The 11,127-nt window shown below is 39.7% G+C and overlaps 1 protein-coding gene across 4 annotated transcripts; it reads right to left on the bottom strand.

Annotated features, from left to right (window-relative positions):
- Positions 1 to 2,141: 2,141 nt before the first annotated feature.
- On the bottom strand, positions 2,142 to 9,583 carry LOC109524384 (matrilin-3). Of its 4 annotated transcripts, none has more exons than XM_019884221.1 (10): positions 8,904 to 9,572; positions 8,224 to 8,367; positions 7,116 to 7,808; positions 5,638 to 5,757; positions 5,428 to 5,547; positions 5,074 to 5,193; positions 4,295 to 4,420; positions 4,054 to 4,173; positions 3,079 to 3,180; positions 2,142 to 2,919 (listed from the first exon to the last, which is right to left on the bottom strand). In XM_019884221.1, exons 1-10 carry the CDS (start codon positions 9,217 to 9,219, stop codon positions 2,867 to 2,869), a joined length of 1,914 nt encoding a protein of 637 aa, XP_019739780.1. In that variant the 5' UTR covers positions 9,220 to 9,572; the 3' UTR covers positions 2,142 to 2,866. The 4 variants fall into 4 exon arrangements, with proteins under 4 accessions (XP_019739780.1, XP_019739790.1, XP_019739799.1 ...); XM_019884231.1 differs by having other exon boundaries at positions 7,230 to 7,808; positions 8,904 to 9,570; XM_019884240.1 differs by lacking the exon at positions 8,224 to 8,367 and having other exon boundaries at positions 8,904 to 9,567.
- Between the last annotated feature and the right edge of the window lie 1,544 nt (positions 9,584 to 11,127).

The following is an 11,127-nucleotide window of genomic DNA, read 5'->3' as shown; positions in this document are numbered from 1 at the left end:
ATATTATTTCCGCATAAGTAGTGTTCTTAAATTAATTACGGTACTGTATTTCTGCTGGATTGCTTACTGAATGAATTGCTCTGAAATGTATGCTGGATTGATAAAATGTCAAAGACGCACAATAAATCTGTTTAATAAATGATTTCAGAATATTTATTCAGCAAGCACCAATAACATGTCCATTATAAAAGAAACAGTAATTAAAATATTTCTTATATAAGGCATCAGTTTACACAGAATTAGTACAAAATGCTATCATGTTCACAACCAAACCATTGGATGTGAGAGAAGCAGAAAATACAGTACTTACAAGTGAGCACACTTTGAATAGGTCACATGGACAATTGAACAGATTTGATTGTCAATAAATGTTTGACCTTTGTTGTGTTTTACAACAACACCAACCACAAATAAAACAAAAGTCTTGACTGAAATTAATGAAAAAGTTACGAACTGATACAAGAAGTGCACCATTAAAGTATTATGTAACTGAGCCACAGGCAGGCCAACTGCATCCGACTTTACAATGATCTTTTCTCTGCACAGTATTGCTGTAATCCACTGGATTAGAACTATCATCTTGTTGCTAAAAGAATAACAGTTTGATGTTCATTGATCCGGACCTCTGAGAAAATACATGCATAGAAAGCAATGAATACAGTACAATGAATGAATGATTACATACATACATACACATGTTTGGAATGAAAATATAGGGGTTTTAATATAAAACCAAAGTGCTATTAGTGTCCGACATCTTTTTTTTTTTTTCATTACTTAAAATAATTCCATGGGAAAGTTCCAAAATGATAAAATATACAAATTCTGTGCTGGTCTTGTGACATCATCACTGTCCCTAATACTGCTGCTGGTCTTCAATCTGGTTCACTCGGTCTGAAAGGTCATCGAGTGGATTCACAGTTAAGAAAGTAGTACCAAGAGCAACTGTCCAGGGAAAGTGCTCCTGTTTGATCAGTGCAGAACATTGTTAAAACTAAGTGATGACTCAATCAAATTCAAAATTTGGATTTAGAATGCAGCTGTAGTCATAAGAGGGGGAAAGGATATGTCTTCTGCTCAAGTCTTGAATGGTTGACTGCATTTTTTTCTGGAACAGTATCTGAGCTTCACACTTGCAGGCATCTTGCGTTATTTCTCTTCTCGTTTCCTCTGTAAGAAGAAGAAAAATATGAGCGGTCAAAGCTGTGTTGTCTTGGAATACCTTTTTGCAGCTGCGTGAGACGGACCCCATATGACACAGCCCAGTCCTTTTTAAGACCGTGCAAACGATATGGAGCTGACAAATCAAGAGTAATCAACAATTGTTCCATGTGTTAAAAATCATATTGATTGAATTGGCAAGTCACAATCATAAATCGTCATCCATTAGATTAGGAAACGTCCATTTTGCACACCAAGATCTACACCGTGGTCAAGTGTGAATGGCTACTACGTGTTAATAACAACGAGTGAAGATAATTTAAAGACCTAGTTCATCACATATGTAAAAAAAAAAAAAAAAAAAGTACATTTCATTCAGTGATAAACTGAACCGAGCTACTTCTAATGTCTTAGAGAACAGTTCAAACTCAACACATTTTTGGCGTTTTACGCAACATGTAGCATGGCGCACGTAGTCTCTCACAGTCGCCCGTAGCAACAGTACACTCTGCGGTGGATTTCTGGTACTTGTAGTTCTTATTTTGAACGTTGCTGGAAGCTGTAATTTTTCGCCATAGAGAAAAAAATCTGAATAAAATAGAGCTATGTGTTTTTGTATTTACGTGGAAGTCAACAAGTTAATACACAACAATTGGAAGGGGCAAATGGGCAATTTTAGATTTTTTTTGAGAACTAATGAAATAAGTGGTTCGGGTAACGGACGGATGATTCAGATCCCGAGTTTCAAAGATTGTCGAGATGACGCTGTTTGTTGTTTTTTGGGGGGAGAAGTGGACAGTCTGAAATTTTGCAGAGAAACGCTCTAATACATTTAATAACACATACACTCATATTATTTCCGCATAAGTAGTGTTCTTAAATTAATTACGGTACTGTATTTCTGCTGGATTGCTTACTGAATGAATTGCTCTGAAATGTATGCTGGATTGATAAAATGTCAAAGACGCACAATAAATCTGTTTAATAAATGATTTCAGAATATTTATTCAGCAAGCACCAATAACATGTCCATTATAAAAGAAACAGTAATTAAAATATTTCTTATATAAGGCATCAGTTTACACAGAATTAGTACAAAATGCTATCATGTTCACAACCAAACCATTGGATGTGAGAGAAGCAGAAAATACAGTACTTACAAGTGAGCACACTTTGAATAGGTCACATGGACAATTGAACAGATTTGATTGTCAATAAATGTTTGACCTTTGTTGTGTTTTACAACAACACCAACCACAAATAAAACAAAAGTCTTGACTGAAATTAATGAAAAAGTTACGAACTGATACAAGAAGTGCACCATTAAAGTATTATGTAACTGAGCCACAGGCAGGCCAACTGCATCCGACTTTACAATGATCTTTTCTCTGCACAGTATTGCTGTAATCCACTGGATTAGAACTATCATCTTGTTGCTAAAAGAATAACAGTTTGATGTTCATTGATCCGGACCTCTGAGAAAATACATGCATAGAAAGCAATGAATACAGTACAATGAATGAATGATTACATACATACATACACATGTTTGGAATGAAAATATAGGGGTTTTAATATAAAACCAAAGTGCTATTAGTGTCCGACATCTTTTTTTTTTTTCATTACTTAAAATAATTCCATGGGAAAGTTCCAAAATGATAAAATATACAAATTCTGTGCTGGTCTTGTGACATCATCACTGTCCCTAATACTGCTGCTGGTCTTCAATCTGGTTCACTCGGTCTGAAAGGTCATCGAGTGGATTCACAGTTAAGAAAGTAGTACCAAGAGCAACTGTCCAGGGAAAGTGCTCCTGTTTGATCAGTGCAGAACATTGTTAAAACTAAGTGATGACTCAATCAAATTCAAAATTTGGATTTAGAATGCAGCTGTAGTCATAAGAGGGGGAAAGGATATGTCTTCTGCTCAAGTCTTGAATGGTTGACTGCATTTTTTTCTGGAACAGTATCTGAGCTTCACACTTGCAGGCATCTTGCGTTATTTCTCTTCTCGTTTCCTCTGTAAGAAGAAGAAAAATATGAGCGGTCAAAGCTGTGTTGTCTTGGAATACCTTTTTGCAGCTGCGTGAGACGGACCCCATATGACACAGCCCAGTCCTTTTTAAGACCGTGCAAACGATATGGAGCTGACAAATCAAGAGTAATCAACAATTGTTCCATGTGTTAAAAATCATATTGATTGAATTGGCAAGTCACAATCATAAATCGTCATCCATTAGATTAGGAAACGTCCATTTTGCACACCAAGATCTACACCGTGGTCAAGTGTGAATGGCTACTACGTGTTAATAACAACGAGTGAAGATAATTTAAAGACCTAGTTCATCACATATGTAAAAAAAAAAAAAAAAAAAGTACATTTCATTCAGTGATAAACTGAACCGAGCTTCCTTTATGAGGTCACCCCACAAAAAGTTCTCGTGACCATTTATGGAGCAATGATAAATCGTCCATAAATGACCGTTAGTGGTATGCTTGATGTTGGACATTGTAGTCATGGCTTCAGGTAACTGCGCGTTTCTTCATGACTGCAGAAATGCAAAAAAAAAGACAAACACTGTCAAATTGTCCAACATTAATCTCCTGATGCGGGTCTTAAAAACAGAAGCATAATATTCGAAACAGCTCTCAATATGATGCATTGCCATTCTACATCACTGCAAAATACAAAAAGCCATAAACATCTTGTAAAATTAATATTATTTGATTGTGTCATGTAGGTATATTTCATTTGTCATGGCATTTTTTGATACACCACTTGTGCAGGTTTAGCAAATTCTGTGCTTGGTAAATATGTAGCAAAATTTAACAAGATATTGATATCAGTGCAAGTTTTGTATGTACTGCATGTTAAAAAAGAAAACATTCTTACGTGAGCACGTTCTCTTATCTGCATTCAAAATATATCCCGCACGACACTTGCAAATGTACGAATCTCCGCTGTTGACACAAGTATGCTGGCAGTTGTGTCCAAGAGCACAAGCATCCGCGCCTGGAATGAGATGCTCCAACATTTAAAGGAACTCAAGCGCTCAGTTGAGAAAACCATTTTAAGTGTAAAATCCTCATTTTATGAGTGAAAAGAAAACGTGACGGTGTTCACAGTTTCTTACGTGAGCATGTTTTCTGATCCACATTCAGTATGTACCCGACTTGACATCTGCAGTAGTAGGAATTTCCATTGTTGACGCAGATTTGCTGACAGTCATTACCTCTGGCACATGCATCAGTGACTAAACCTGCAACATAAACGTGCACCTTGGTGACAGTTTTCGGGTAAACGGAGGGATACAAATAAGCACTTAGCGCAGGATTTACAAATGGCGAATTGTCAATTTAATTTGTGCTTTCCAACCCATATTGCATTGGGGAATATTTATTCATTTTAAATCTGGGGAAAAAAAAGTTGATGTATCAGAACAGATATATTACAATCTAACAGTGTCACTGACACTGAACTCCAACAGCGAAATAGATAGTTTGCCATTGGATTTAAAATCAGTGGTTAGCGCGTCGACCTCACAGTGCAGAGGTCAATGGGTTCAATTCCAGCTCCGGCCTCCCTGTGTGGAGTTTGTATGTTCTCCCCAGGCCTGAGTGGGTTTTCTCCGGGTACTCCGGTTTCCTCCCACATTCCAAAAACATGCATGGCAGGCTGATTGAACAATCAAAATTGTCCCGAGGTGTGAGCGTGGATGGTTGTTCGTCTTTGTGTGCAACCGATTGGCTGGCAACCGGTTCAGGGTGTCCCCCGCCTACTGCCCAAAGACAGCTGGGATAGGCTCCAGCACGCCCCTCGACCCTTGTGAGGATAAGCGGATCGGAAAATGGATGGATGGATGGAGAAAACAAAACAAAACAAAACTAATGATGTACTTGAAGGCAACCTTACGTGAGCATGATCTTTTGTCTTGATTCAATGCATATCCTGGATGACATTTACAGATGTAAGAGTCTCCATTATCAATACAAATATGCTGACATTCATGTCCAGCAGCACACGGATCTGCACCTGGAAAGAGATATTGGGCAAATTCCCCCAACGCCAATGATTTGCATGTCATGATAGAAAACCAATTCATGTTGCATTTATTTGGGGTTAAGGGTTAGAGATGCCACCCGGTGCGGCCACACATATTGCACGTACCAGAAACTGTCACTGGAAAGCAGAAAATATGAGACACCATATGCGGGCATATAGCCCGTGTAAAATCGAAAGAAAGAATATGTACTGCCAAGTACTTACGTGAGCATGTTTTCTGGTCTGCATTCAGGACGTATCCCATTCCACATTTGCAGACGTAAGAGTCACCACTGTTAACACAAATATGTTGACAGTCATGTCCCCGGGCGCATGCGTCTTGACCTGAAAAGTGATGGTGTCACATTGTGATCGGTTTGAATCAAGACGAAGGCACAGTTTAGCAAAGGCATGAAAAAAAACAAAAAGTCTTACGTGAACATGTCCTCTTGTCTGCATTCAAGACATAGCCAGCCCAACACTGACAGTTGTAAGAGTTACCGTTGTTGACACAGATGTGCTGGCAGTTATGCCCACGAGCACATGCATCCACTCCTGAAAGAAAATATCTGATTTGCTTAAGTCTACTTGATTTCACACTAACGTGTAATTAGTATCTGTTTTCAATTAGTCACTTGTGAGTAATGATTGTTTAGTCATGCAAAATGATGATGCTGCATTTTGTCATTTCATCACCATCTTCGCCGTGAATGAAAAGACGTGCAACAGATAGTTCATGTCAAATTTGACACAGGCATTTGACATATCCCCGCCATTCCCGCATGCCATGCAAAACTATGCAAACCCTTCAAGCGAATGCTTTTACCACAAAGGGAGCTGAACGCCTTGCATGAGCAACCAAGTTTAAGTGCTGCTACACTTTGCAATGAGAATTTGGGTCTCTGACATTTTGATCTCTTTTCTTATGTGAGTACATTGGCCAATTTTAAGTTGATTAAACCGGTCATTTTGACCCCCCACCAACCACCCATTTCACAATTCGTAGCAGCACTCATACAAGTTTACACTGCTTAGAAGCAGCTGAGCTGGTCGAAGCATCCATTACGTTCCATTTCATAAATGTTAAGTTTAGTAAAATGTAAATGCATACTGTAAATGTTGTTTTTAATCATTACTGAACAACTCTGTCCACCTGTTGCAGAACTTGATGTTCAGTTGATTATGGATGTTTGGAAAAACTGGATCTATGGCACCATGGATCACTTATTTCGGACATTAATGAACATTAACAATCAGAAAACACAACAAATATCATCATACCCTCAACACTTGGATCTGTTAACGTCCCATTTTCGAAATAAAAAATGTACTTCATGTTTAAAAGTAAATGCAAGGAATTTGGAACAAGACTTCAATGATTTGTGGTATTTTATAAAAAGATTAGTTTTCAAGTAAAACCTTAGGTAAACACAGATTTGGCCTTGCAGGATTAGCCACTAAGGCTGATTAAAAATGCAGCAGCCCACGTTTAATTCCTGCGCAGCTGAGCACATCAAGGTACATGAGTAGGGCGTATGGCACGCTGCGAAATCTGCAGCTCAGTTTTGCAAAGAGCAGCACACACTGTGAAAACTAAAGGGCAGCATCATATTAGGTTTGGACCACTTTAAAGTTCTCGAAATTGCCAGATCAACCAGTGATCTAAGCTTAGTCTTCTTCTTGAGGATGGTTAGTACTTGGGTCATTGTACATACTTAATGCTGACTGCATTTAAGTACAATACCACCTGTGTCAGTTTTTTTCAGGACAATCCAAACTGAAACTTGGATTGACCTTGACCTTTTTAAATGAACAAAGAAGAAGACCATTGAGCTTTAAATGGAGGGCTGTACAATATGGCGCTGCCCATTAATAATCACAGTTGCTTATTAAGAGGTATAAATTTGACGTACCGTGCTTTGTCCTATTGTCATTTTCATATGTTATCCCATAACGGTCTTGCCTGCCAGTTTGTGCTATTCGCAAACCACTTAATGGAATCTCCACACTCTCCAGATCATCCTTACCACATAAGGTTTCCCTAAATTTGCCAGTGAGCTTCTCTATGACACCATACGTCTCCACGTAGAAGACGTGGTCTTCGAGAGGCTGGCTGGCCATGAGGCGGAGGGACATCAGATCTGCTCTGTCTACTCCCACCGCATAGATTTCGATGCCAGATGCCCGAGCTGCTGCTGATACCTCTTCTACCTGGTCCTGGGGTCTCCCATCAGTCACTATGATGGCTACTTTGGCAATGTTCATGGAGCTGCGGCGAGCCCCTGCCTCTGCAATAAAAGCTTTCTCCATGGCGGCTTTAATGGCTACGCCCGTCATGGTGCCGGAAGAGAGAGGCTCAACACGGGCCAATGCCTGCTTTAAAGCTTGCTTGTCAAAATAGGTGTTCAAATAAAACTCAATCTTCACTGTGCTGGCATAATTGACAAGGCCCACTCGGGTGGCATCTGAGCCGATCTCCAGGGTGTCCACCATGTTTATCAGGAACTCCTTGGCCTTTTCAAACTCAGCAGGACGTACGCTGCGGGAGCTGTCGACAATGAAAACCAAATCTATTGGACGATTCTTGCAGTTTGTTGATGAGGTTACTGGAAAAAAAAAGAAGAAAGACATGTTGAAAAAGTATCAGGAATTAAGAAATAGTTATCAAACCGGGGCACAGAGCAACACCATTTCAAATGCAGTGTCAGTTCCGAACTAGAGCCAGTGGGCACAAGGCCTCACCTGATACAGTAGACAAGCACATTTTATGTGACTGACATATGCTAGTTTTCATTTCGGTTATACAGTATGTGAATGGTGCTGTCAATATTTTATAAAAATGCTGCTCTGTCAAGATAGCAAATGTGTCATAGGCGGTGACAGAAGCCTTCAAAGCCAACACATTATTTTTGGCAAAGATACCCATTATTTCTCAAAAGAAAGCTTCTGAAGTCAATGCATAATAGGACAGACAGTCTAACAGCAACTACAAGTGTGCCTTTTACCGGTGTGTTTCAGTACCTGTGGTAATTCTGGTGGATACAGGAGAATTGGGATGTTGAGCAAACAGCTGAGAAGCATGCTTTGCTGCTTTGTGTTGCAGCTGTGAAAGCGGCTGGTGATGTGAGGGCTGATAGCGATAAAACCTGGAATTAGTGCCACCAGCTTTTCAAAGAGGGAAAGGGATATAGAGGAAAGAGTGTTAGAGGAGCTGCAGCTCTGGTTTAACTCAAGCAATGAAGAGAGATGGTGCAAAAGAACAGTGCGGTCAACTTTTTTGTGAGCATCATAAAACACTGCATATTTTATATACAGTATAGTACATCACAAAAAGGAGGAAGAGAAAAGCTATTTATGTCATTGTTGTTGTGTTTAAAAAGTGCTCTGCAGCTGCTGCCAAAATCGTCTTTATTCATCTATAACAGATGAATCAAATATTTTTAAAAAATCGGAGGCGAATATTCCTATCATGTGTAACCTTAACTGATAGACAACTCACTGTTCAAATATGTAGTACAAGATCACTGGCAAAATAAAATTCATGTAAAGCAGCACATTGTTAGACAGAAAAAAATGTGTACTAGAGGCTATGTGGTGCCAAATTGTACAACAAAACAAATCTATCGATATCATTCAAAGCAACGCTGGTGCAACACGCACTAAGCAGCAACTATGGAAAACATTGAAAAATTAAAACGTACTTGCTGAGATGAGGTTCCGTCCTCCCTGTGGTAAGTACATGTTGCGTGCATCCTGCTGAGGCAAACTCAGAATGCTCTGGCCTGTCTTCCGGACCTCTTGGGAAATTTCAGAGCTTCGTGCTTCATCAGAGGCTTGTTCAGTCGATCTGACGTCCTCAAAGCTGGCATGGACCCTTGGGGACACCTGTGGTGATACCTTTGGGAGGGAATGACCGGCTAAACGGCTCTGCTGGCGGTGTGGCCCAAACTGTGATCCCAGACTTGCCGGGATCAGAATGCCAACGATACAGGCCAATCCCCAAACTAATGACATCATGTTGCCGACTGCTTAACCTTCACTCTCCAACTAAAGTTGATTGTAGCCTTTTTATATGATATTGTCCATGGGGCGTGGACGATGTGAGGCCCAATCCAGGACGAGGAGGAGGAAGGGCAGGCACCAACTGCTGGAGGTGCAAAATTTAGTCAGCTCACAGAATTCAAGGAAGACAAGTCGTCTTCCTTGAATTCGTCCTTTATAACTATGCGGAAATATACATGTAAGTGAGGAGGATTATTATTGCCCCTAAATTTTAAATTAAGATTCCAGGATTAGCATAGCACAATGTCTCAAGAGTCATTAAAGACATAAAAGGATGAATTAATCAACAAAATGTGAATATGTGTAAGGACATATTGATATTCCACCTTTTTGTTTTTTTTTTAAACTAGAAAACAATGAAAAAGTGCCTCTGTTTGCAAGAATAAAAGTTTGTGCAACTGGTACTCTCAGAATGTCAAAAAAAGTCAATTTATCACTCTGGGAATGTTAAATGTGAATTAATCTTGAAATTGTGAACATATTTCAAATCATTAATAGGATGATTTAATGTCAAAATTGTTGTTGATGATTTAAATGCCAAAGGACTCAAGTTACTAGTGTCGAAACATTGAAATGTGTAAATATAATAAAAGTAATTTATTTTAAAAGAACCCAAAGCCCTGCATGGCATTGAGGGGACAGGTATCATCGTGTTGTATTTTTTAACACATCTGGACTAAGAGGGGGGAAAAAATCACACGGTGATCTACGTATTTATTTGATGGTCGCTGAAACCTTATTTTTGTATATGTATGGTTTTCATTGCTGTAATTTAAAATGATTCCATGCTGACCTCTACTGGACACTTAAGGTAACAACATATCTTTTTCATGGGAAGGTCGGGGATGTGATTTTACCAGAAGCGGAAGAGTCTTAAGTACAGAATACCGTTTGTCCTTTACCGTTTGGAAGCGCTTTTGGTTCGACTCGTTCTTATCCTGATTATTTTGTTACCAGCGTTCTATGTTGACATGTTGTCGGTCTTGTGACCTGTTTTGGTAAATAAACATTTTTTTGTATTCGTTCTTCTCTTGGTTTGCGTTTGTGGGATTCGCTCCTGTTCCGGAACTTTAACAGGTGTGAAGCTGAAGAGAGAACGGCCCGAGAAATATCGCAAGATGTCCACCAATGAGTTGAGCTAAATTCCATTCATTGCAAGACCAAGAGCAGGGGTGCCCAAACTATTTGGACCGAAAAGCGACTTTTCAACCAACCAACCTCCCGCGATCGACCCGTTACCGCATACGCGCACACACATACACACCACGCCATAATGAGCAACAGCCTGACACTCTGCAACAACAATTCATCAAAACAGAAGCATCTTTCAAACTGTATCCTTAGGAACCTAATTTCAATGTCAGTAGTTTTTGGAAAGAAGCATATAGCATATTCAAGGACTGTATTATCTGGAAGGAAAGTAGATAAGGAGACTTGGTGGTGGAATGAGGAGGTGCAGGAGTGTATACAGAGAAAGAGGTTAGCTAAGAAGAAGTAGGACACTGAGAGGACTGAAGAGCGTAGACAGGGAGTACAGGGAGATGCAGCGCACGGTGAAAGTAGAGGTGGCGAAGGCCAAACAATAGGCCTACGATGACTTGTATGCTAGGCTGGACAGCAAGATGGACTGATTGGCAAGACAGAGAGGCAGAGATGGTAAGGGCGTGCAGCAGGTTAGGGTGATTAAGGATAGAGATGGAAATGTATTGACAGGTGTCAGTTGTGTGATGGGAAGATGGAAAGAGTACTTTGAAGAGTTGATGAATGAGGAAAATCAGAAAGAACAAAGAGTAGAAGATGTGACTGTTGCGGACCAGGAAGTAGCAAAGATTAGCAAGTATGACATGAGGAGGACACTGAAGA

Source organism: Hippocampus comes, unplaced genomic scaffold (assembly GCF_001891065.2).
Source record: "Hippocampus comes isolate QL1 unplaced genomic scaffold, H_comes_QL1_v1.1 scaffold331, whole genome shotgun sequence".
NCBI classification, from domain to species: Eukaryota; Metazoa; Chordata; class Actinopteri; order Syngnathiformes; family Syngnathidae; genus Hippocampus; species Hippocampus comes.
The sequence above is the reverse complement of the archived record's forward strand: the minus strand, read 5'-3'. Positions and strand labels throughout refer to the sequence as shown.